Genomic DNA, 26,459 nt, shown 5'->3' with positions numbered 1-26,459 from the left:
GTTCGGAACTATAGAAAACAAACTTCAGCCAACAATACAATCAGACCCCGATTTAAGTTTCTTGTCACTTAAAACCACAATCTGAAGATTCAATTTCCCAGGAATTTACTTTCAATCCTTCTTTAGAAACAAACAAAAAGGAGTAGGAATCTGTTCTTTTTCGAGTAAAGAAGATGATAAAGAGCCATTCAAAATATACGTGGGAAGGTTTCAGCAATTGGTGTTAACACCACACCAGCACCATAAAGCATTGTCTGTCTGCATGTTTAGATTTTCAGTAAAAAAATAGTTACTTCTCAAGTTTGTGCTCAGTCTCGACTAATAAAGAATGGGGGTTCACATCTAAAGAGAAAATGTTTTTTTATTAGCAAAAAAAATTACAATTTCTCGACAGAAATTGATAAAATTTTGGATGTGTATCAAACTTCTCTATCATTCTTCATGCATCCTGACTTTATTATTAAGCTTATGTATTTTTTTCACAATTGCTATCAGAAATAAGTTGTAACAGCAACCCTCAAAATAAGTAGCTTTAAAAATTAGTCGTTTCAAGTGTGTTTATGTCCTGATCAGTTTGACTCCGATCTAACGAATAGAATTTATGATTTCATCCAATTCGCTAAATCTGCATTCATCTGTATTTTGTGCCGATTCTTTCGGTGAATAAATGCTTGGCATTTGTGAAATTTTGCTAGTGCCTAAATTTTTTCTCGATTTGTCCAGCCCTTATATGTAGTCTGTTTGTGAGGAGAAAAATTCAACCAGAGTTCTATACCAACACCATATCATCCACTTCCAGTTCTATGGTCTGTCCCCAAGGAAGCAATCTTTTCTACAAATGGTGGCTCCCCTGTTCATGAGCTAAACCTCCCAAAACTGCGTTTAATGATGCAATAAGCCTACAGTTTTCTCCAAGTAGAATCAAAGGTTTTCTTGGTGACCCCCATAACAGCCTTTATCGATTATCTCAAAGCAGCATACGATGTTGAGGTGTTTCCACAGCTCTTAGAGGATGAGGTTTGTTCTACTTGACATGCTGACCGGAGATGCATGGTGAAGATCCACAATCTCACAGTACATGTGAGGGTAAAAGCAAAGAACCATTGGGGGGGGGGTGTGATTTTGTGATCATGTGAAACTGAGTAAAGAAAGCACAACATTTTTGCTGGTAATATGAACTAGTTTATGGTAATAAATGAGTTGATAATACACGCTCGTTTATCGAGTTAATATTTTTGCTCGTAAATCAAAATTCCATTTTACTGCATTGCCAAATTGATATATTAACACTAAAGAAACAAGGGAAACTTGATAAACCTGTGAATGTCAGCGGAATTCAGTCAATGGTATATTCTAATGCAGTTGCAGATTAGCGAATGCAGTGAATGCGAAACTCAAGATTATTCAAGCACTCTGTTTAAAAACTCTATAACTGTTTAATACTTGGTTTTGTAAAATGTTCATAGGCTGATGATTATGTTTTTCCATTACTTCCAGGAGGATAAATCTCGTGTAGAGGTTTTCAAAAATTACTGTCACCCGAAGAAGAAGTCTGAGACGGTTTGGAATCCATTCCTCACTCTGCTGAGCCGTCAAGATGGTTTCATTACAAACATGGTAAACATTAATTTGAATTTGAATTTTTTTTTGTGAGAAATTATGTTTCATTTTTTAATGTTTATAATTGATTTTAATTTATTGTTTATGCCAATTGTTATGAAAAATTTTATTATAAATAATAGGAGGGGGGGGAGAAAAGGGTAATGCTGATCACTGGGTAATCGTGCCCATGCCGAAATGTGTGTCCTGACTGTGTGTTGCCCTAACGTATTTTATGTTGGGGAGTTGTGCTTGTTTGGTGTTTATGCTGCCATCTGTCTTCACTTTTCTGAAGTAAAGGTGGAAATGCTTGAATTTTCATGTTATGTCAATATCATGTTATAGGTCTGCCTGCTCTAGTGTTGTAGCTGTGTAGGGAACAACTGGCGCAACTATCACCATCTTGTTAGTATTTGTTTGGCTGCTGAATTGGAATGTGCTACTTGACATCATGCATTCTAAGAATTCACTGTTTTCGATCACAATAAGTGAACTCACTTTTGCTTATTTTTAATATAACTTATACCTTACCATGACACTGCAATAACTTCCTTATTTGATGATACTATCCATTCAGCAGTATATTAAACCATTCTTTTACTTCTGTTTTATGATACAAAATACTCAGTAAGGATAATAATAGTCAGTCCGTTAGGAAGACTGATTCCACTGCGAGGCTGCAGTGAATGACCAGATCATCTCGGCCTAAACAAGACACGGAAATTCTTAAATCCTCATTGAAGAGAAATTCGAAGAAAAAAATATGAGAAAATTATCAAGAGCACTCAAGTAAAAAAAGAAAATGCAACAAGTTTCCAAACACAATCTCCAAGTTACAAAAATGCTGAAATCAGTGCTATGTTGTAAATTTTGCAAGTCCGATACAAAGGTCTCAAACAAAAAAATTATTCTGTATGATCCATCTGATGAGGAAAAAATGAGAAGTAGTTATGAAGAAATCTGTATTTATACTGTGAAGAATTCGTAGGAATAGATGGAGAGAGATGTGGTTCTGTGCTGTACTATAGCCGAAAAAGATGGATTCACCAACTGTGTTCAGGATAGGAAACTCTGCAGGCAACATTTGTGACTTCCGTAATAAAAGCTGATTGTATGTTTGTTCAGCATATGTATTTCATTTTTTTTTAATATCTGATTTAAATATCATGTTCATTCTTATTCTTTTTTATCTTTTATTTTGTTATTTTTCTAAATTTCATGTGTGTTTCAAATGAGTGAAATGATTGAGTGCCATTACCCCTCCCGTGTAGGGGTAGAACTGATCAACTCTGATTTTTTAATAAATTGTTTTTGTGACGAAAATACACAACTTTGAGCAAATCCGATCAGGTTATTTGCAAAGAGAACTGTGCATCATAAATTACACTGTCAACGCTGATTTTGGTCTCAAAGATTCTTCATTGATTTTAAGGTGATCTTGAGGCGTTGAATCTCAATCTTGCATTAGTTTTATCAGATTGGCTCTAGTTTTTGAGATAAATTGAAAGTTAAATTTCAATGATATATAAGCAACATACAATTCACATTCAAAATTGGTGTTAATTAATGCAATAAATCATTAGCAAAGATATTTCAGTGATTTTGGGGTGCTGATTCCAAATCTGGCATTGGTTTCAGATCGGCTCTAGTTTTCGAGATAAAGTGGAAATTAAATGTCAGTAGTAATATATAAACAGCATACAAATCGCATTTGAAGTGTTCGAAATGATGCAATGAAAATGAAATCAATGATGAACTTAATATCAATAAATAAGTACCACTGATATCTGATCATGATATAAATGCAATAATATATTGAATAAAATTTGGGAATAAATAAAAAACAAATTAAAAGTTTGACGCAAAAATTTATGGTGGAAAACTATATCAAAATGTCGGGAGCATGCACTATCAGGGAGCATGCACTATCCGGGCCTGTTCAGCTAAAATTTGGATCCATTTTCTGGGCCCTTCACAAAATACAAATAAACAAAACCATAAATTGGGCATTTCCTTTTGCAACGAGTCATTTGCATACCTGGTTTATTTTTAGTGTTTCCCAACACTGATTCATTTAAATGGATGACAAAAACAAAAGACAACACTTAGATTTTCCACTTACAACATTCATTCAGTTATTTTTTAGTTTAGGCTTTTTACAGAAGCCTTTTTTTTTTTTTAACTTTGTTATCACTGCATTAATTTTTCGTTAACGTTTTTTAGTAACAAAAGTTCAACATAATGGTTTGATCTCATCAGTTCACTCCGTTGAGGCACCTCTCACAACACCATCACAAGTTTGAACGTCTTCCAGCGACGCAGCAGGTAGCCAGAGTCGATTGGTCCCAGAATGTGTGTCTTGCACAAGTCTCTGTCATATGTGGTTAGCTTACTTCATGAAGAAATTCCATCAGGCTGTAAAGCTGCACTTGCTGCTGTGGTGGTTGAGTGGTCAGCGTGACAGACTCTAATCGTGATGTCCAGAGTTCATACCCCACCGTCGCCACAGTGGTGGTTGGCTTGGCTGAAGTTGGTTTTCTGTGGTTTCTAACTTCGAGACATGAATGCGAGCCGATCTCCCCATTGAAAAGTCTCACCACAGAGAGCAACAGGCCTAGAAACAATACAAATGTTCAGTCATTACATTTCACTTCTGAACTATAGATGGCAGCACCAAAAAATCAAAACACAACACTAAAATACTCACTCAGAGTGTGTGTTAGGCACAACTCGCCAGGTAATAAATCGCCTGTGGCGATAGATGTGAGTTGTACTCAGTTTGAAAAAAACGGCAACTTGGATTAGCTGCGGAGAGGTGGAATTGTGCCGAGGCACTCCACTGAATCTTCAGCACATTGTGACGGTAGAGACATGATTCGGCATAACAGCCCTTGGGAAAGGAATGCCACGCGAACCTGTAATGATTAGTACAAGTACGTTGAAGTGGAAGGTATGTGAAATGTGCTTGTCCCCAGCACAGCATTGGTATTTCAGGCGAATCACATTCGGCGGCACTGTAACATGATGCATTTGCATATTTATTCAGAATAAAACACAATTATGACATGAAATCTGGCAATGCTAAATATTTAAACAATGATGACCGATCGGTAGAACACAATCCAGCAGATCGATATTCGATCTCTGGAGGTAAACCAAGGTAAGACAAAATAGTAAAAGTTATAAAAATTACTAGATCAAGGACTATTCCACGGTGGGCCTATGGTAATGTCACACTTTCTTTTGTGATAAGTTAACTAAATTATTTCGCTTTACATGAAATTACAAATTTTACATAAAAAAAAACAGAATTTTTTTCTTTTTGATCAGTGTTATACAGTGAAAGCAGTCTATTATGATAATGTAAAGGGGCCTACAAAAAATGTTATATTTAAGTTCTCGTTGTAGACAGTTTGAGCGTTTGCACTATTTCCTATTGAATAGGAATCCTGCTAGGACTAAAAAAAATATCATTATAGGCAGGTTTATCATTATAGACCGTTATATGCAGGTTCCACTGTATATTGATTTAATTCTTTTGTATTGGTATTGTGCTTTTAGACGAGCCGCATTATTGCAAAAATTGCATGTTGGAGCAAAGAGTTGATGGATGGAGGCGATTTGAATTTTTATCTTACTTGGTTGAGAGATCAGTTACGTCTTCCGGTAAGTTCAAAACTCTTCATTCATGTCAAAAAAATCATTGATTTAGTTGTAGCTTAGTGATTCCCTGCCATTTGAACTTAATTATGCTTAGATAGATGTAACTAGGGTCACCACATTTCTTAATTTTCAGTGTTACTTTAGGTTACGTTAGAGGTTCTGTAAGGAATATTAAAGGTGGTATCTGTCTGGGGTATTTCAAGTTCAAGTGTTATTTTAGGGATATGCATGTATATTCGCTGGGTCTTCTTTTTGCCCTCATCTTCAGGTTTATGGAGTTATTTTTGGATTTTTGCATAAATACATAATTGCAAGGCAGATACCTGGCCCATCTTTATGGTCATTTTTTCATTTTTAGTTACATGCTTTGACCATCTCTAAATTCACAGAAAACGTGAACTGATGTTGCCTCCAAGCAGTCAGTGAAAATCCTTAAATTGTTTCCCTTTTTCAATTGTTTAGCCTTTCTTTTTAAGATCATAATAAGTTTTTGTATGTATATATATATATATATATATATATTATATATATATATATTTATATATATATATATATATATATATATATATATATATATATATATATATATATAAATAAATTTTTTTTTCATACACTTTTTGTTTCTTTCATAGAACAATGATTACATACAATCAGTAGCTCGGTGCCTACAAATGATGCTTCGTATTGATGAGTATCGCCTTGCCTTCATGGCTGTTGATGGAATTTCCACGTGAGTTTTCTTTTTTGTTTATCGAAGTATTTGAAAATTTTATGTAATATAGTTATTATAAGGAGAGGAAGAAGTCTTGTCGCACTTAGAAACGGAAAAAAACTGAAACATAAAAATACAGTTATTAAACATTCATTTCTTGCTTTGAGTTTTTGGAAAATTGATTCCTGAAAAAATAACATGAATAACAATAAACACACACACTACATCAAGGCTGAACAAGGTCAGGTGCCAAGTTGCCACAGTGACTAAAAAATCTGTGTTGGCACCTAAAATTTTTCCACATGTGATTAGTAAATCAGAGTCAAAGAATGACAAAATTTTCTGATTTCATAATCAATGTGTCTTCTAACATGAGAAAAGGGATCATTAACTTTTGGAAAAGTTGAATCTTATATATAAGTGTGAAAGTATGTATGTATGTTCTTTATACAAAATCTACAATTTTAGACCAATCGTCACCAAATTTTGTATATATATGAAACAGGACTGGAATTTAACAGATAGGCTACTTTAAAAGTGTGAAACTGGACAAATTCCCGAAATGGGCAAAAAAACTGTCGGGCAACAATGGTTTCTGGACCCCAACAATCACTTTCAGAATTTTTACTTCGGTTACCATAGTTCCCTAACAATGCGTTTGAGACATGCACATGTCTTTACAATGGTTTGTCACTTCTTTGATGCTGCCAGTATTATGTATAATTGATTATTCCTTTATAATGGTTTGTCACTTATTAAATCATCCTAGTAATTGAAGAAAACCCGGGAAATGACGGGTATTTTTGCTAGTATATAATATTTAGGACTGTTTTTCTTGAGAAAAAACTGTGCTTGGCCCCTTAAGAAATTTGTCTGGCACCTAAATTTTCTTTCGATTTGTCCCACCCTGCACTACACTAAGAGGGTTTTGTGCAATTTAATGTGCAATAAATCCCTCACTGTACACATGAGTTAAACTGAATCTACCACAGTGTTGCCACTTCCCATACAGCAAATCATTTTTGTCTCAACAGCTACACATTTATAACAAGATACAATAAGACCTCGGTATAATGTCAACCACTTCATAACATCAGGTTTTAAAAGTCTGATAGTATAAATAGCATGTTGGTTTCACTTGTTATTAAGTCATCCCGCTTATAAAGTCATTTTTAATTCTGTCTGTATGGGTGACGTTATACCAAAGTCTGACTAGTATATTTTTCTGAAAAATTTTTTGCTAAAGCAGGGGTTTTTTAGCTGTAGCACCAATTGTTTCACCCTCAAAATTTGAGCTGTACCAGCTAGCCTTGAGTCTTATGCAGGTGAATGCAGTCCCATCTGCGTTCACCTTTCCAAGAGTTTCTCATTAACGTAATACCTCATTTTTATTGTGTGGTGCAATTTTTTTTCACTTGGTCATGCTGTCAATGAACTTAAATTTGCATTCTTCACCCCCCCCCCCCCGTAATAGTGGGAGATATCTACCATTGCGGTCTCTCTGATAGGTATCCACCTACCAGCATCTCCAATGCCTCTCCTAGAACTATAGAACTAGCTACCCTATTAGGGAACACAGGGAATGCTGTTTGTTATATTCATGCCTTCCCCAACAAACCCGAACATGCTGGACCTTCACCTGTATGAATTAGAGTAGCACATCTTCTGCACAAGGGCTGAACTCTGGGCCCAGATAAGAGAGTAGATGTGAGTAGAGAGCCTGCTACCATACTCACCAAAGGCACTTGGCAAGAGAGCAGGTTTAACCCCACTGAAACTTTGTTTCAATGAATGTTGAACCCCTGACTGTTTAAATCATTCGGTCTCCGTCGTCTGGTTATAATTTCAAACCTCTGACCATCATACTCACAGTTGGAAGCTTATGCAAATGAGACAAGCCTGATTTGCCAACTGCAGACCTCGCTAACCTTGCCCAAAGGCTGAGCATGCATGTCCAGTCAGACCTACATTCCCTAGGACTGTCCAGGTTTGCTACTCCCTCCCAGTGATCTGCTTTCACACCAGGCCGGGCTTCCGCACATGCTTTGATGCATTAGTTCACAGAGACACATCATTAGGTGATAAAAAAGATTTGTTTGTCTTCAGTTTCTCTCCACCATGTTATTAATACCACCACCCCCTTCCCCCACAAGATTCGTCAAGAGGCTTTTGACCACAGAGGCTAACGTTCCTTGATTCAGCCCTCAACTAGAATTTCGCTGAGACAGTCCAAAGGTGATCAGTCCTCAGAATCACACTGTTCCTCAGGAGCTCTCGTTCATACCCCATTATGCTTTGGCTTCAGAGACACTGGCATCTAGCCTCCATGTATTTTAGATTATCCATGTCTACCACCACCTGTACTGCACTTTGAACAATTCACATTTGTTCGGGAGCTTCCAACCTGAGGCACAGGAATCATCCATTTCATCCCAAGAATCATCCATTCCTGTTCCAGCAGGGCCAGTCCTGCGGGAACAGAAATGGATGATTCTTCTCCAAATCTCCTATCTGAGCAGGCACCTTGTGTCATATCTGAGACCCAAGTCCAGTGCTGTGTCCACCCGGGCACCTCAAGAGAAGAGAGGTCTCAGAAAAATGAGAAGTAGTTAAATTTTTCTAGAATTTACCAGGTAGGGCTTCAAAGAAATCACTTGGCTCAGGGGGCCCATGGTGCTCTTAAGACAGCCCTGACCAGGTGCTTTGCCACCATCTGTTCCGTCACCTATGAGACAGTTGGTGAATTCACTGGTATCCTTGAATCCCTCTTTATAGCTTCCGACAACTCACCCCTGTGGTTTTTGCATCATGTTTGCCTGTATCCCTAGCAGCTCAAACTTTTTGACTCCAAAAAATAGTCTGCCCCCCCCCCCCTTCAAATAGTCAATGCATATAAAATAGTTTGTATCATGAAATATTTCTCATCTTTAACCCCCCCCCCCCCAGATTTCTCTCACAAACCACCAGTTAAGAACCAGACATTTAGTGCATGAAAATAAAGCCGGTTGTTTGAGTAGTTTCAGAAAATTCAGAATTTCTCACACCTATCCTGTGGTAGAGCATAAGACCCTCACTTGGTTTCCCTTACCCCATTTTGTAGTGATGCAGTCAATGCTCATTATAACGAATCCATGTTACAGGAACCATTTCATTACTATGACGGGTAGCATAAGTGATTTAAAGGCTTAAATGTGTTCATATAATGTTTTCCTATTGATATAGTGACCACCTGATATAAGCTCTGTTTCTGCTTGAACAATGGGGATCTTTATAACGAGTGTCTACTGTAATTCTAGTTTTTATGTGCACCTACAAGCCAAATAAAAAATAATAATTGAATTTTGTTTTTGTGTTTTTTCTGAATTTTTTGCAGATTAGTCACTGTACTGGCTGGTCGAGTGAATTTTCAAATTCAGTATCAGCTGACGTTCTGTCTTTGGGTCATGACTTTCAATCTAGCTCTAGTTGAGAGAATGAATAGGTAATGCAATTTTTGTAGCATGTAGATCCCCCATGATACATATCATATTCTCCCAGCATTAGCCAGCATGCCAGGGGGAACAGCCGAGTAGATCAGTATGTCATTAAATTCAAGTCTCAGATTCCAGATAATGCTTTATATCTGGCGTCTAAGAATCTATAAGTTAGGCTGGTTTGAATCTTGTATTCTCTGCATTTTAGGACCTTGTTTTGTTTTTATGCACTGCTTTTAGATATGTTTGCTTTTGCTACCACAAATCTTCATTTACTAAAAATATTGGAAAGTGTGTGAAAAATTTTTAGTATCACCATATTTTAATGTGTGTAAGGAACCCCCTTCCCATCTGATTTTTTGGGATTAAAATTTGAAAAAAAGTTCAAAAGATACTATTCTAGTACTACACTATACTAGTGTGATACTATTCATGTATAAGAAAATCCCCCTCATTCTTTGGACTCAATTTTTGGCAAAAAGATGTTCCTTATACACAAATACAAATACAACGCCACAACAGGCAAAATGCCCAATGAGGTGGCTGAGAAAAAGAAGCCCATAAAAATATGGATGTCATATATTTCAAAAATATAGCAACCCAATTAAAAATGCAATTAACAAAAATTGTAAACAATATATACACATGATAAAATATTATACAATGCCCATAAAGAATACTTATGGTTGTCTTATTCTAAGTATGGATAGTTGATTTATATTTCTCGATAGTTGATTTAGGCTTCTCGATTTACCCCAACATGTTTATCGTATTTCTTTTTAAACGTGTCAATTTGTTACAATTTACTACCTCCGGGGGTAAGCTATTCCATTTATTAACAACCCTATCAGAGAAAAATTTCCTGCGACACCATAGCTTTGCATTGTCCCCCACCAATCAATACTGGTGTCCCCTTGTAAAAGCAGTCGATTGGCGGTGGTCCATCCTATCCACCCCATTGAAAATTTTGAACACTTCGATCATATCTCCTTGACACCTTCGTTCATCCAATGTAAACATATTCAAAAAATGAAGTCTCTCTTCATAACTCAAGCCCTGTGTGCCAATAAGGACACGCGTAGCTCTTCTCTGCACCCCTTCAACCAGGTCTATGTCCCTCTGTAGGTATGGTCTCCAAAACCTTACGGCATACTCCAGTCCAGGAGGAGCTAAGCCTCGAAAAAGTGGAAGAATGACTTTAGGAGAACGCAAAGAGACCTTTTTGAAAATGAGACCAAGCATTCTATTGGCTTTTTTGACCACCGCTGAACAATGTTCAGAAAACCTAAGCCGCTCGTCAATGAGAATTCCCAAATCGGTGACCCTAGTTGCATCCAGGATAGTGACACCATTCAACTCGTAAGAGAACCGTGAGTTGTTCGAACCAAAATGAGCGACCATGCACTTATCAATGCTAAACGTCATGCTCCAATCTGCAATCCTGATTAAGTTGGTCTGGAGCAACTCCCTATCGTTTTGATTCCCTATTACCCCCCATCAGCTTCACATCATCTGCGAATTTACTAGTAATCCCATCGATACCTTGATCGAAAAAAAGTGAAGAAAGTATGGGGCCAAGGACACTTCCTTGAGGAACTCCACTTATGACACCTGTCCAACCAGAGAATTCCCCGTTCACCATAACTCGTTGCGACCTATCCCTTAACCACGATTCTATCCAATTCAGCAAGTTGCCCCCAATTCCAATCTCGTGTAAATGCTTCAAGAGTTTACCATGTTGGACACGATCGAACGCCTTCTGGAAATCAAGGTAAACAACATCTACATTTATGCCCTTAACAAAAGCCTTCGTCACGTGATCATGGAAGCAAAGGAGTTTAGTTACACATGACTTCCCCTTCCTGAACCCATGCTGATTATCTGACAATACATTATTCTCTTCTATCCACTTCACAAACTGCCTTTTGATGATAATTTCCAAAATTTTCGAGAGGGAACTCGTCAAACTCACTGGACGATAATTGGACGCAGCTTCTCTACTACCCTTCTTAAATATCGGAACAACATTAGCAAGTTTCCAATCCCTTGGGACGGTACCCTCAGTAACACTACTCCTGTATATCTGTGTGACTTGCCCCAACAATTCATTAGCACATTCCCTGAGAATCCTGGGATAGATATTACGTTAAAGCACAGTATATGATCATGTTTTTAAAGTTAGAGTAAGCAAAGCAAATGGTTTTAACAAAAATTGTACTGCAAAACATGATCTAATATAGGGTGTCTACTATCACGGAAAAGTCACGAAATGAGAAGAAAGTCACAGAAGTCAAGAAAAAGTCATAAAATAATAGAGGCCACATTTTTTTTCTGCATCATTTTTTTTTTATTTTGCGGACAAAGTTCTGTTCTCAATTTTAATCTTGAAAATCATTACTCCTTATTGGTCCTCCTATTCCAGTGGTGGTCAGCTGCCCGAGTGGCGCCGTGGTAAGATACTCGTCTGCCACTATGAAGGTTACCATCAAGGTCCATGGGTTCGAATCCGGGCATAGAACGTTAGAAGCAACTTCTTTACCTACCGAACCTGGGACGACCACTGATGGATGGAACCTTCATTATCGCCATACAGCAATTTCAACCATAGGAGTTAGGTTGAAATTGCTGTATGGCGATATATGACCGGATTTGGTGTGCGGTAAAGTAGTGGTGGTCAGCTCAAAATGGTTTTTCTGGTGCTTTTCTCAGCTGAAACAACCAGGGTTTTAATTGCCAATCGTCATTGCACCAAATCTTGATGAAATGTACTTTATATATATATATATATATATATATATATATATATATATATATATATTGTTTTTTCTTTAAAATAATGAATTAAATTTTCAATTTTGTCAAATAACAAGTTATAAATAGCCAAACATTTTCCTCTTTGTCCCATTCTATAAGGCAATGGTCCCTACTTTATGCTCCTAAAAATGCATGTCCTTGGATGGTACTTTTCTGGTTGGGTATCTGGTTTGTTTGGTTATCTGGTTTGTTTGGTTTTCTTCACATTATGTATAACTGCTATAACAAAATTCCAGCATTGCTTATGTTGTTAGACAAGCAAAGGTCAAGAAAAAGTAATTGAATTTTCTTTGAGCATTTAGTAGACACCCTATCATACAAAAGCGACAGCATATTCCTCCAAATTCTGAACATGCAGGAAAAACTCACAAAATACAGTATCTGTATTTCATATTGGGCTGTCGATAATTAAATTGTATTAATGAGTAAATGCTCAATTTTTTTCATCGTTAGGCCAGTGGTCTGCTGGAAGTGACAACATGCAGTAAGCTGCACAAACAGCAACATTGAGTTCGGCGATAACGGGTGTCTGATGCCGTCCACTGAAAGTGCCTGTTACAGGCTAATCAGTTCTCAGTTTACGACTGGACTCCATGCAGATGAGCATGTTCATTAAATAATCTTAAAGAAATATTGAAAACCTAAAATTTGAGAAAATTTATCATGTTCATACTTAATGAGGCATCTGACAAACTCAGAGTCGTTCTTGCAAATAAAAAAATAATTATATTTTACCTACCATCACAATCGATAAACCACAATTATCAAATTCTCAGCTTTCATGTTCACACAGGAAAGAAGGGGGAGAGAGACTGACTAAGAGAGATGCATAAAAAAGTAAACAACCGCACAGCACCTGCTCAGATATAGCAAGAAACTCAAGATTTCATTTGAATCAGAATTTTTTTCTCATCTTCTGTTGTATCCGGAAATAATTCTGAGACCATAACATCTCAGCAACACTGTAGCAAACAGCAGCATTTGCTATAGTGAAAGCTATCATTTCATTATTAATTGCTTATTTTATTTACTGTACTTGATTGCCGTAATTGATATTGGCTTTTTGTGGATGTATTCTGTGATTCTCGTATCGAACCTCGCTTTTCCCATCATTCAAAAGCTGGTGTCCTCCGATTTTTATGGCATGCCTGCTAATGTGGTTGGATAAGGTATAGGATATATATATATATATATCTTGACTCGGTTTTGGTTTCATATTAAAATATCTTAGTATATGAAAGTGTTTTCAATTTTTTTCTCAGATTTAACGTTATTCCAATTCTGGCTGACATATTGAGTGAATGTGCTAAGGAGAAAGTCACAAGAATTATATTAGCTACATTAAGGGTGATTTTCAATTTATTTTACTAATTCAGAGATTTTTGCCTTTTATAAAATGTGTCAATTATTGCAAGTTTTTTTTCTTTGCAAAGTTTAAAAAAAAAGTTCAGTGAACTTTACTATTTATTTCCAGAACCTCATTGAAAAACCAGACGATCCCAGCATTAGCAGAGAGAATGCCATAGCCATGGTGCAATGCAAAGTTTTGAAACAAATGGATATATTACAGGGGAAGCAGTTCAACGACCCCGATATCAATGACGACATCAATTACTTGAATGAGAAACTGCAAGAGAGTGTCCTTGATCTGAGGTATTGTGAGAATACTTTTATTATGAATTTTTTTCCGGGCTACTTTTTCTTTTGTAAGTTTTCAAAACTAAAAGCTAAAACCCACAATAAAAAAGTCTCAATAATCTGAAGTGAAGAAAATACTTTTCGTTTAATTTTCAACAGTAGATACAGCTTATTAGAATCATGCAAATTGTATTATCTTGCCACTTTACAAAAAACAGAACAGAGCAGCATCATAACATTAGAAAAATTTTTAGTGTTATCAGGACTTCAGTTTATGCTATCTTTTTTTTCATCGAACGTTTTTTTTAAATTTTGAAGCTAAGACTTATTTTTTTCTCTTAAGTTATCATTATCAGCCTGCAAGACTATGTATATTAGAAAATGTATTATATTTCGCCCCATCCCTTGTTGACAAACTCTGTATTCAGTTCACAGTGTTCTAATTGGGTCGTATCTAAATGATTCATGTACGTGTGGTGCTGCTTTTGCAATGACCTTCCTACAGTGAAGGCAAATAAAATAAAACCTCTCTGCAACAATACTCTATATAGCGATAAATCCTCTTTACATTCATATTTTTTCTAGCCTTGTTTGAAAGAGATTTCTCCAATGTTAAAGTGCTGTCTCTCAATATTACAATAATCCTTCTACAATGATATTTTTCGTCGTCCACGGAATATTGTGGTATCAATTTTTCACTGCTAATGTAAGATTTAAAAAAAACGTCTTTAATTCTCTGTGATACCTTTGACAATTTTTTGGCTGTAATTGATGATTTCTCTTGCTTTTGGAATTTTTTTTTTTTTTGGTATTTATGGGCTGGTTTACTTTGAAAACTTTTTGGCTCTAATTAGCAACTGTACTTGCCTTTCAAAATTTTTTTACTTTTTGGCAAATGCAGTTTTTTTTGGCTGTAATTGGCAGCTTCACTTGCATTTGACATTTTTTCACACTGATTGGTAATATCCTGTATGGATCCCAATTCCCCATATTATGAAGAAAATATATTCAGCCTAGGCTTTCATCGTATATTGATATTTTCCTATGGGGACACCTTTTTAGAGCCAGAGGTTGTTCACCCATTTTAGAACAGCACGGAAAAAAACAAAAACATTACAATGAAATGTTTTGCAATCTCAGTTATGTGGGAAAGAAAAACCATTTTCATATGTTCGTTCAACCAAACGGGATGTATGATAATCATATTGACTCCTGGGTTTCTTTTGAATGTATTTATCAATTGGTTATTGTTATCAGAAACCCCTGAGTCCCATTGTGATCACATTAAGTGGCATGCACTGTAATTATTTGTCTAACAGACCTTGGGATTGTTAAGTCCCATTTAAGCATCATGTCTTGATTTTGGCCCTATTTCTTTATACACACACCATTTCGCTGTGCATTTCATCATCATAAACCAATTTTTGTTCTGATATATGTTTATTTCATTTTCCTGAAGCTCTTTTGATGAATACTCCACTGAAATTAAATCTGGGAGGTTGGAGTGGAGTCCAGTTCACAACTCTGAAAAATTCTGGAGGGAAAACACACCAAGGCTTAATGAGAAGAATTACGAACTCTTGAAGTGAGTTTGATTTTATTATTTCTCATATTATCTATATGTAATCTCAGAGGGAAAAAAATGAAATATTAATCAGAATTATTTTATAATTTCTCAAAGGAAGAAAATTATACAAAAATAATACATTACTTTTCTACATGATCTCCAGATTCTAAAATGTCCTCCCCCCAATGAATTGGCAGTTTTTTAATCGCTTTCTTAAAAAAAGAAGAGATGTGCATGCATCTAATATCTTAAATTTTTCTGGATCATCATTGTCAAATTGTGATTTGGTTTGGAGCAGATCCTCTATACACAGACAAAGATTTGAGAGACTGCAAACATCCAAACCACCTGCAAGTAACCACTAGAGGGGGCCACCTTTATTCTTGTGGAATGAAATTTCTATTTATATTCGATCGACTTACGTATCTTAAGTTTCCAGTAGGCGCACCTCTTTTCAAAACAATCATGTATAATTTTACCTGTGAGGTGCATGCGTCTATTTGTAGGTCAGCTATTTCACCGTTTGTGATTCTAGTGACTGGGGTGTGATAGAATAAGCATCAAATAATTTATCCTAGCTTATATATGAGCATCTTGAAAAGTCATGCTGGGACTTATTTTCAGAGAAACATGATAAATAACCAAGCCCTTATAAATAAAGCCTAGATTATATGGACTAAAAATGTGGCAAAATATGCTCTAAAAATGTGTAAGTATGCACTAAAATCTGAAAATATGTATTAAAAAATGCCATAATATGCACTAAATAATACAAAATATACATTAAAAATCTCAAAATATGCACCAAAAACTCCAAAGCATGAAAACTGAGAAAACTATGCATTAAATACCCTAAAAAAAGCAAACACACATATTTTTTTTAATACATATTTCTTAGTGCATATTCATTTACAAAAGCAATTCTCATGCGAATAAGTTTCACGTTTTTTTATTCAAGAATTTCTAGTGAGTAGCGGCTCACAAATAAGAAAAGCATTTGCTTTGAACAGAAATGAAGTACATGCACAACAGTAAGAAAACAGAAATAGTAATCAAAATGTAAAAAAGTTAGCTATTTTTTAAAAAGTAATGGCTAAAAGCGGAAAATTTTTCACCGGAGATTGAGCATTTGACAAAAAAAAAATGTGGCAAACAAATAAAATACCCAGCTTTTAGCTTTAGTCCCATGGTAGCAAAAATTTGCCGAGAGTCGAGTGAGTCCACCATACTTAAACTCACCACATTCCCATCAAACTGTTATTTAAAATACCATGGCATATGAGAAAGAAAGTGTGTGTACCCATACCTCCCTGCCCCTACTATATGTCATAGAGCAGCCATTAGTAATTGAGGAGTCAAAATATAAAACCATGTAAGTGCCAGAGGGTCAAAAATTATGTTTTTTTAGTGGAAAAGAATATGGGTTCAGCGCTGTGTGAGATATTTTTTTAGTTTTCAAAGACTCCAAAAAGTTTTGCTCATGTAACAAGTACCCTAAAAAGAAAATGAAGCACAAAGAATGTGTCACTGCACCATTATTATCTCACCAGAGAGAGCTGTTTTTTGGAGAATAATGTGAATGCCAAAAATTGGTGAAATTACTTTTTGCTCTCTTAACAAAAAATGCCACTTTCGCCAATTTAATCCTTTGATTTCTTATGATGTTATCTACTAGTATATTCAACTATATTCATGTCTGAGTTTTTCTTGTTTTTTTATTTTATTTTATTTTTTTTAAGGATTCTGATATATCTGTTGGATACTAGTAAAGATCCTCTGGTGCTCAGTGTTGCTGCTCATGACATCGGAGAATATGTTCGTCACTACCCTAGAGGAAAACAGTGAGTTCCACCTCTTCCCTCTGAATAGCAAAATTCATGGAACAAAGTAATTGATTGTTAATCAACAACAAATTTGATACTTCTATGTGTAAACTGTAATCTCCCGTTATTCTCTCCATAGCGTGATAGAAAATCTTGGCGGGAAGCAGCAAGTAATGCATCTACTTACGCATGAAGATCCTAATGTGCGATACCAAGCTCTTTTGTGTGTCCAGAAATTGATGGTTCATAATTGGTATGTGCTTTTTGTATATGTTTTTTTCTCGATAATGTGTTGAGCAGTGGAATCTTAATTATGTATTTTTCCTCTTTGTTGACAGATCTGAATAGCTATTATTTAAAAAAATAATGATTAAGATAAATAATGATTGCAGTGCAAAATAAAATACAGTTAAATATTTCCATTGGTTCGGGGAGAAAAAAATATTTCACTGCAACTTAATTCTGGGATATATTGGTGCCTCACAATTTGCTGGTAATCTGCTATCAAACTGATGTTGAGTGCAGTAACCTAGGTTAATAAGATGTTCGCCAAGATATGTTCAGGAGTGTTAGATAATCTATTAGTCCTTTACACAAGAGGCACAACAGAAATGACAAAATCACCCCAAACATATTGCTACTGTACAAAGGTTTCCTTCCCCCCCCCCCCCCCCCACTGGCAGGATAGCTCACCAAACTCAGCATGACAAGGTAAAAAAAATATTATTATTACATATGCTGCTATTCGGAATCTGCAATTAATTGGGAGCTTCTGTGTAATTAGCTCACATTTGTAAACAAAGAATTTGTTGCAGTAAAAATATTAAATTATTAAACTATAGCCAAATTGCTGGGCAATTTTTTCTATTGAAGTCTATAGAAGACGGAAAAATTTGTAGTTGGATACCACCCTTTTCCAACTAATTTTTTTTTACATGTGCTGTAAAGCAATTCGTCATATATACCAATGGTGAATTTCAGAATTTTGCATGTGTTGAAACACTTTGCCATGCACAGCTTAGAGGGAACATTGCTAGACACCCTTACAACGAAGGGGGAAAAATATACCAAAAAAAATTGCCCAACTCACTAGATCACTGATAGGGTCACTCAATTGATCACTCATGATATGGGCAGGGAAATGTCAGGGGCCAAATATACTGGGGACAAAATTTGCTAAGGATGTAACTAATTAAAAGTTTGCGGCAAAGTTTTCGTAAACCAATGAACTTCAATACAGCTGAGCAAGATGAATTCTAGCAACAATTGTAAAACATCTAATTATGAGGCACCAATGTATATAACCATCTTGAAAAGAAAAAAAACTAGTAAAAGTTATGAATTTATTTTAACATTAGTAAATTGCTGTTCAGGAGGAAATTTGCAAATTCAAGTTTATTTGCTATATCTAATGGGTATCGCCATGATAAAATTAGGGTTTTAAAGGCTTTTGTGCAAATACAAAAATTAAGTATTGATTTATCAATATTTATTCTGTATTATTTATATAGGAGCTTTTGCATCAAAAGTTGATTGGCTTTAGTCGGAATCGTCTGCAGATTTATCAGTTGCAAAATGCTAATAAATAGTTTGAAGCTGTGATTGGTTATCAATTTCAATATCATTATTCACAATATACTAATAGCATACTAGTAGCTTTAAAAAATTAACAATAGTAGGCGGTCAATTGCTTTGTGTGCTGCATCGCTGCTCTGCACGCTGTAGTTCCCCCCTCCCCCCGGATGCCATCTTATCCTTTTTATATCCCATTTACCATTAGATATTCCTTGCATTTATTTTTAGATTGGTGTGAGTATACTGGATTTTATTTTTGTTATATTAATTTATATCTTTATTACCTATGAGTAACCCTTTATCCCACTGTTTCTAATCTTAGTTGTCGAACTTCTCATTTATTAAGAAACAATGTCAGAGTGATTATGTTTTTCCATCCTGTTTACTTGTCATTCCACTTTTCGAGGTCCTCAGAAAGCTCGAATGAGTGTAGACACCTTCAAGAAATGTGACAATGACTTCTTTTAAATATTAATGTCAAGATTGTACCATTTTTGAAATGACTCACTTTAGTATAAGAATGACTGTAATTCTTTTCAGAATTCAGTTTTTAACCCCCCCCCCCCCCCCCTCCTCCAACTGTCATTGACATATTTATATGTCTTTACAGCATGTGAGCAAAAAAGGATGGCACTGAAGAGCAGATTGTGTAAGATTCCATTGGCAGTTAAGTGGTTAATCCTGAGGCTTAAATGTTCACAAAGCAATCTCTTTTCTCTTGTGAGGAAAATGGAGATGGGAAGTTTTGCCAACATGTGCTTAGTGATATTCTCATCTGAAATGTAGCAGAATTGCTATGTGGTTTTTATTGATAGTTGTGTTGCATTTTTGTCGGCGTACTGTGTGTTTCTTTTGTTTCTTCTCTCTTTGCTTTTTTAGCAGTGGGGCATCACAGAAAGAATTACTGAGTTATTTTGGTGTCAGAAAAGATCTCTCACTGCAAGATCTGTTGAACTATCGCATATGAGAGTAAATGAGTGAAAATATTGGTTTCTTCTGTGACTATAAAGAGAGAAATGAACCGAGCAACATAATTTTTCTTCTTTTTTTTGCTTTTGGTTGATTGACCGCATAGGTTTTTTTTTTTGAAACTTTTAGTAAAGGCATCGGACAATAAAACTGTTTCACTCATGTTGTTTAAATACTTTTTTTCATAAAAGTGTGGGTTGCAGCATTGTATAATCATAATAAATATCTCCAAGTTTGTGGACTTTGTATACTTAAATTTGATTTGTAAATATATGGGATAAGAAATTTAAGCAAAGAAAATACTCTCAATGCCTTTTTTTATCCCTTGAGCAGGGGCTCTTAATCTTTTTTAATAGGCCCCCCATTTGACTTAATTCAAATTGTTGCATTTCTGAGAATAACCAATGTGCGTGGAATCAGGACTGTAACTGGATTCTTTGTCAACCGGGCCAAGCATGCCTTGTGGCTCCCCCTTGTATTGTGGAAGGAGAGGTTAAAAGGTGAAATTTGTTCCCCCTCTGGTCTGGTGCCTGGGCCACCAGACCTGCCTGCTCCCCCCCCCCCTAGTTGTGGCTCTGCTTAGAACCAATGTCAATTGAAAATTGCTTAAAACATTGAAATATTATATGTTTCAGCTCATACCTCCTGTAGAGCACTTTCTTCATATCTCTTTTGCCTATATATAACCACTGCTCAAAAGTGTCGGAAGTTCAATACCAAATTTACCCTTGTCAGAATGTTTCCTGACATGGAGGTACATCAGAAACTGGGATAAGATGACCACAGGAAGTTACCTAAGAAAGGGTTAGTGCAACAATGAGATATACGAAGGGAAAAAATTAACACTTTCTTTCGGATTTGACAATAAACTGTAGGTTCCAGTGTAATTAGCCTTCATGTGCAGTAAACAGCCGTGGTACAACAAAAATGATCAAATACCATAACCACCACACTAGAGCAAATGGGCATAACAGTTCGAAGAAATTACCACTGTTTTTCTAGCCCTTAAGTGGTTCTTGAAATTTCCCTGGTCCGCATTATAACTGCCACAGTGGAAATCTGCAAAATTGTCACCTATTTTCAAGAATATTATTTGCAGATTGTGAGCTGATGCCCCCCCCCCCCAGCACAATAATAACATGGAAGAGAAAAAACTGTTGTTTGCTGTTATTTATGCTGTAAGCATAAACATGTATTACCTGGAACGGAAAGGGAAAACATCCTTTCTTTCCCACTTCTATCTAACTTTGAACAAAAGCGGATCTCACCCAATGGCAGTTGATTGATTGGAGGAGGGATGTAAAATATGTTTGACTGTATAAACAACTTCAGTACAATAGCTGGGCTCAGAGTTGCTGAAATGAGAGAGTTTTAAGAACTCGAAACAATGCAGATCAAGTTCGATGAGATATCTCAGGATTGCCGCTGTAAGGGCTACAGTATGAATCTCTCATTATTCTTCTTTCATGTGCCTTTCCCTTTGAAATATTTTTACTTGTTAAATAACATTGAATGAATCTGTGAACCTCAACTTTTCTCGAGAAAGAAATCTTTGCCATTGCACTTAGGAGGTTATATATTGTTGCGCTGTTTTTTTATTTTTGATCGACTGGTGCAGGGAGCAACCCAGAGAGACCTTAACTGTAACACACGTTGAGAATCATTTTACGTATAACTCACCGATAGTGCATTGTGGAGGGTGAAAAAAAAGTAAATAGTCTGATAATTACTTTCGTTTCTTCTTTTTTTAAACTATTTTTATCATTATTTAGTTTACCATGCATTTTGTCCAATATGTTGCTTGTAGATCTCCCTCTGAAGGTGGTTGTAAAAAAAAAAAAGCACATAGTTCTCGATAGTATGTTCTGACATAGTATGGGATTATAATGTTCTAAATATTTTTTTAAACACTGAATGAAATTACTGTATCGTGTACGCCATAGATCCAGGGCTCTATCTTGACAGCAACCACAAAGCGTACAGCTGTCTGATGTCCCCACAATTTCAAGAGGTTAATTAATGTCAGCAAGAAAAAAAAAACTCATAGAAAAACCTTGGCGCAGTGCAATACATATTGAACATGTAATAAAACATGACTCTAGACGTAGTTTCAGGTCTTTCTCAGAGTATTCCAACCTGTATATATTATCAAGGAAGTCTCTCTAAAAAGAGCTGGTAGTTTTGAGTAATATTTACATAAACATGAAAAATTCAGCTTTCTGCCACTCCCATTTCTAATATAGAAGTCAGATGGCAGTGCTTCTCGAACATGAAACATGCATAACTCAGAGATGATATAAATATTAAGACATCACAGCATTTTCCAGCATAGAAGAATTTGTCAGATATTTCCCAGAAGAATGTTCATGAGGGGGTCGAGTAGTAGAAGCAGTAGCACCTGAGTGATGTGGTGGTAAGGTGCTTGTATTCCACTGTGAAGGTTGCCGTAAGGTCCCGGGTTCGAACTGGGGAAGAATATAGAGAACAAGGTTTTTTTCCCTAATGCGCTTGAGGTGACCACAGATAAATGGAGCCTTCATTTCCAACCAAACTTGTTAATGGCTGTAAATTGCAACATAGTTATATGGCCAGAGTTGTTTTCGGGGAAGTGGAAGTAGCCTGCAGTGCTTGACAAATCAAAAAAAAAAATTAGGCATCAGTTGCATTTTATAGGAGGCAAAAATTTTTTTTTTTTTTTTTGAGAATATCAGGAAATATAATTTTTTAAGCTTTTTTCGTTACTTCATAACCATGCTAATGGAAACGGCTACACAAATTCCAAAATTTTTAGATTGTTTTCAGATTTTCATGTAGTCATCACACATATAAAATTTAATGTGTCAATTCCAGATTGTTTTTGGTCACTGTGGTGACCTGTGAGATTTTTCAAGCTCTGGTAGCCTATATATTAAGAATCGCTTTGATTCTTCTATTGACAGAAATCTTATTAGCTTATTGTTTCCTTTTAGCAATTGAGTTCTGTTATTTTTAAGATGCCTAAAATCTGTTACCATAAACATTCCTCGAACACCTCTTAATATCTAGTCGGAGGTGGGGGAGACTCTACAAAATCAACAAAACTTTTGACTAATTCTTCCCCCACTTCCGGAAAAAGTTGAAATGACAGCACTGCTACTATAGGTTACAGATGGTGTATAAATTTGAAAGGTGGAAACAATAATTGAAATTTTTTTTCCTTTGTAGTCTAGTGGTATAGGGCGCTCACCCGGCAAATAAGAGGATTTGGGTTCGATTTCCCGCTAGGGCAGTTGAATTTTCTTTCTTTCCTAAATTCACCTTTGCATTAGCCAGCTGTTAAAAACCTTCGTATGGATAGCAGAGGCTGAAACCATTCTCAGAAAATCAAGGTTTTTTTTCTCTCTCTGCAGCCAAAAAAAAACCCCAGATCAGCAACCCCTTTCATTCCTTAAGATTTCATTGTTGATAGTATCGGTAACAACTAGAAGTGTGCATACATAGATTATATGCCACTGTGGATTTCTTGGAACTAAAGCGAAATTTCCATGTCAGATTATACAAAAAATATTGTATTGGTCCACCCTGATACACAAGTGTGGGAGGGAGGGGTAAAGAAAAACACTTTTTCTGAAATTTGTAGCTCCCATTTTTAATGCGCTAACGTATCTGCTATGGAAGTCCTGGTTCTATTTTGGTCAATGATTAAATCAATTTTTTTTTTTTGCAACCACTTTCTGTAGTTTTAAGTATTGTTGCTTATTGCTAGTGGTTTTTCCCCAGTAGCTGTTGTGTTTGCTTTTTTTTTTTTTTTTTGCTATTCCTGTTTCCCGTTTTGCTTGATTAGGAACTACTTCGGGAAAAAAGGTGTTTAAGAGGAAGTTCTCACAAAAGAAAAATTAAATACCTATAGGTGTGTGTAAAAATGACAGAAACGTTTCTCTCTCTTGAGCTGTTTATGGATAAATTTTGACAAAATATGAAATTCTAAAGGGGAAGAGATCAGCACAGGTATGTTTATGTATGTTTGAGTTCCAGTATTTGTTGACGAAATGTTCTGATGTGTTCAATTATAACGATTGCATTGTGTGAAAATTATTTGATTTAGTTAATTTGTAAAACTGCAGAATCTAAATCATGGGTGCACAAATTCCTGCCTATGGGTCAGTCTGGCTTATTTTTGAGAGATATGTCTACTTCATCAAACACCAACTCTGGCCATATCGCTATATCGCAATTTACTGCCATTAATGAGTTGAGTTGGAAATGAAGACGCTGCCTATCTGTGGTCGCCTCAAGCTCATTAGAGAAAATATTTTATCTTTATCCTCCCTCGGGTTTGAACCTGGGACAGTGACAGCAATCTGCACAGTGGTAGACAAGCATCTTACTGCCATGCACTCGGGCGTGAGAAATATGTCTGTCTCCCACAAAGCTTATCGATTTGATCAGGATTTTCAGTTCATATTCGACAGTGCTGCATGGGCATTGTGCTGGTTCTGTGTCACTGGGTCTTAGATCCAATCTCAGCATCCACAGAATTATTGTTCAGCTGAAGTTAGTTTTTTGTGATTCTTTAACTTTTTTAGTCACAAAAGCTGATCTACTCATTAAAAAGTCTCGCCACAGAGAGCAATGAGCCACAGTTTTTTACAAATATTTAATCATTACCCTCATTATTCCAATTAGCAGCACTAACTTCACACATCGCTAGATAGGTCTACACATACAGTAGAATCTCCATAATGCAAGATGCTGGATAATCCTCCAGGCCCACGAGCCCTTGTTGATTCTTATAAATGGGTCTTGGCAGTTATGTAATGAATTAAGGTCAAAACAGGTACTCCCCACCCCCTCAAAAGCTGTTTTATATTCTTTTTCGGACAATCTGAGTTTGTACATTAATCCGAGATGGTCATGGTCCTGTTCACTTCAGAGTATTGAGACTACTGTATTTATTATGTACAGCAATCAAGTTCTGGCACAACCAGCACAACCCTGAAAGGGGTGTGAAAACAGTGATAAATTGCCCATAAAAAGCAATACACTGGGGTTGAACTTAATTGAGAAGTCCATATTTATCCTGGCAGAAATAGATTGGGGCTACTATACAGCCATCCAAATTAATCATGCAAAATATGTCCAGCAAACTGAAATGTATGTGCACCCATGTTCATAAACTTATGCATGCATATTTCCCCCAATTGTACATTATTTTGAACTTCGCGTCTTCGTGAGGAAATAGACTATCTAAAATCTATAATGAAGAACAGAAAGAAACAATGTGTAATAGCAAATAGCAAGTAATCTGCACTTGTGGTTACCGTTTTCAAGGCAAAAACAAAAATTACTCAATGGAAAATGTGATCAAAATGATTGAGTGCCAATGGGGGGTCAGAGTTATTTGCTTTTGAGGCGCCTAGGAAGGCCGATTCATTATACTTCACCTTTAAACCAAAAACTGGTCAGATGATTAGATGTCGCTCTAAGTGACATCTAATCATTTAACTAAAAAAAACAGGATAGGATGCAGAGATTGATTGTAGCAATAATACTGTTGTCACACTTTCACGTACAGATGCCTGTTGAGTCAGCCTGGGGGTTTCAATGAGTCCTAGCTGCTTTTATGTAGAGTATGTACCACAAATTTTTAATTTTTCCAATTATAAAGTGATCCAAAAAGTTCAATCCCCCATTTCTTTAAGATTCCCTTTATAAAGGCTTTTCAAGAACAATTAGTGAACGACACAAAATCAACGCTCTGCATTCCATTGCTCTACCTCAATTTGATTTTGGAAAAAAAACCCCACCTAAATGAAAGCCGATCTGGTCAATTTGATCATATGATGCAACTAACAACAGATGACAGTAACTCTGATGTCAAAAAGAAATATAAAAATACTTAACTGAAGCAAGCAATTCTGACCTCACTGACTCATTCAGATCACGTTTTCATTGTGTACATATTCCCGTGGTTTGTCACCTTGAAAACGCAACAATGAGTGCAAGAAACATATATGTTGTATTTTTAAATTTTATTACTTGCCTATTACATGTTGTTCTTTTTCTGTCCTTGTTAATTTCAGGCAAAATTTATTGATTCAATCATCCAATCCATGTTGATGACTCGAATATCGAAAGAAAATGCCTTTGCATGTTATTATGATCAATTTCTGTTAATTTCAATGCGATTTGAAGGCAAAGGCTAATAATTCACAATTTATCTTCAATAAATTCATTGTACCCTTTCCCCTAATCCTTTTGTGCTCCTCTCCAAAGATCGATACTGCATGGGTCCCCGTTTGGATTTCCCTTCAAAAATTATATAGTGAGTCTGACCACGACTGTCTGACACTGCTGTAGTGAATACTATGTATGCACGAGAGTTTATACATTTTTCTTATTAGTTACAGATTGAACACACTACATTTTTAGCTTGTGTTTCAAGTTTCGAGCATTAATTAATGGAGTGGTATATATCAGGGCTGGACAAATCCTAGGCACTGGGTCACCATGGTGAATAAAAAAATGGTATTGGCGCCTAGAATTGTCTTTGCATAGTTATTAAATTGCAGCACAATGGAACTTATAGCAGCGTATATGTCAACATGAAAGAGTGCCCCGAAAAAGTAAAAAAAAAACCATTATTT

The 26,459-nt window shown here is 36.0% G+C and overlaps 1 protein-coding gene across 3 annotated transcripts in view; it reads left to right on the top strand.

Moving 5' to 3' along the window:
• Window positions 1-26,459, top strand: part of VhaSFD (V-type proton ATPase subunit VhaSFD) — a 33,349-nt gene that overhangs the window by 5,076 nt on the left and 1,814 nt on the right. The window contains exons 4-13 of one of the 3 annotated variants that reach the window (XR_016193395.1): window positions 1,498-1,617; window positions 5,161-5,265; window positions 5,895-5,992; window positions 9,348-9,455; window positions 13,524-13,608; window positions 13,736-13,914; window positions 15,359-15,484; window positions 17,206-17,307; window positions 17,429-17,542; window positions 23,723-23,820. Coding sequence is in view for 1 of the 3 variants with exons in the window: in XM_089237514.1 (XP_089093640.1) it covers window positions 1,498-1,617; window positions 5,161-5,265; window positions 5,895-5,992; window positions 9,348-9,455; window positions 13,524-13,608; window positions 13,736-13,914; window positions 15,359-15,484; window positions 17,206-17,307; window positions 17,429-17,542 (1,037 nt within the window). In the remaining 2 variants the exon portion in view is untranslated. Of the gene's footprint in view, window positions 1-1,497; window positions 1,618-5,160; window positions 5,266-5,894; window positions 5,993-9,347; window positions 9,456-13,523; window positions 13,609-13,735; window positions 13,915-15,358; window positions 15,485-17,205; window positions 17,308-17,428; window positions 17,543-23,656; window positions 23,821-26,459 lie in introns of all 3 variants that reach the window. The other 2 variants (XR_016193394.1, XM_089237514.1) reach the window with 2 other exon arrangements.

Source organism: Pholcus phalangioides, unplaced genomic scaffold (assembly GCF_987345545.1).
Source record: "Pholcus phalangioides strain wild (caught in Gottingen) unplaced genomic scaffold, Ppha-v1.0 ptg000010l_1, whole genome shotgun sequence".
NCBI lineage: Eukaryota > Metazoa > Arthropoda > Arachnida > Araneae > Pholcidae > Pholcus > Pholcus phalangioides.
Note: the sequence above shows the minus strand (reverse complement) of the source record. Positions and strands in the feature narration are given on the sequence as shown.